The sequence below is a fragment of the Telmatherina bonti genome (genome assembly GCF_933228915.1).
Source record: "Telmatherina bonti genome assembly, chromosome: 6".
NCBI lineage: Eukaryota > Metazoa > Chordata > Actinopteri > Atheriniformes > Telmatherinidae > Telmatherina > Telmatherina bonti.
This window is the reverse complement of record NC_136624.1, coordinates 35861521-35862438: the sequence shown is the minus strand read 5'-3', so window position 1 is coordinate 35862438 and position 918 is coordinate 35861521. Positions and strand designations below refer to the sequence as shown.

Genomic DNA, 918 nt, shown 5'->3' with positions numbered 1-918 from the left:
AGTAGCAGAATGATGGTCTGGCTAGTGTGTTGTTTTGTCCTAATTGAATTAAGAGAAAATGAAGAGTAAAAGAAAAAGTTTTATACATTTATTTTGTTTTTAATCTACAAAAATCATCAATATAAAAAAATTGTGAGAATCGCAATTTAAATAGAATAGGCACCAAAAAAAATCGGAATCAAATCGGGACAAAAGCATATTGTCACAGCCCTAATATATATACTTTAATATCAACACATAAATAATCTGTTCCATTTATTTTCATTCATAAGTAACTGATTACCCAGCTAATTAGTTCAGTTAAATGAACTAATTAGCTGGGTAATTAATGTCTATTTTCAAATAGACATTAATTTGGAAATCAGACGTATAAGGTACTTTCTGTTCAGCTGTTTCCAGTCTAAATCACAAGCCAGTAACATGAACCAGATGAATAAACTATAATTATGCTTGTCAGTCAGTGAAAAGAACTGGGTATAGAGATGTTGCACAACGCTGCAGATATATTCAGAATGTCCAACACTTTCTCATGTGAATAGAAAGGTATGTAAAGTCCAACAGTCTGCTTGTGCATGGGTCTGTCTGCAGCATCAGCTGGTCTCAACCTCTTCCTTGTAGGAGCTAAATGATTACTGAGTCCAACAGTCTGCTTGTGCATGGGTTAGTAGTATCTGTAGCATCAGCTGGTCTCGACCTCCTCCATGTAGGAGCTTCATGATCAGCGTTATTCAGCTGCAGGATGATGCACCGCCTGCAGCCGACTTACTCAATGACAGACTCCCACACAGTCACAGCAACATGTCCACTGGATGGATGTCCCATTTAATCAAAGAATAAACATACCTCTTTCCTGACGTTGAGAAGAGAATAGTAATCTTGATTATTAAACTCAAAATCATCATCTGTAGACGCCGCCAT

At 36.6% G+C, this 918-nt stretch overlaps 1 protein-coding gene across 1 annotated transcript in view; it reads right to left on the bottom strand.

Annotated features, from left to right (window-relative positions):
* Positions 1-918, bottom strand: part of LOC306757760 (dnaJ homolog subfamily C member 11-like) — a gene marked incomplete at its 5' end in the record, with an annotated part of 8515 nt that extends 7597 nt beyond the window's left edge. The window contains 1 exon segment of the mRNA XM_079242889.1: positions 844-918. Within this exon segment, the coding sequence (XP_079099015.1) occupies positions 844-918 (75 nt within the window).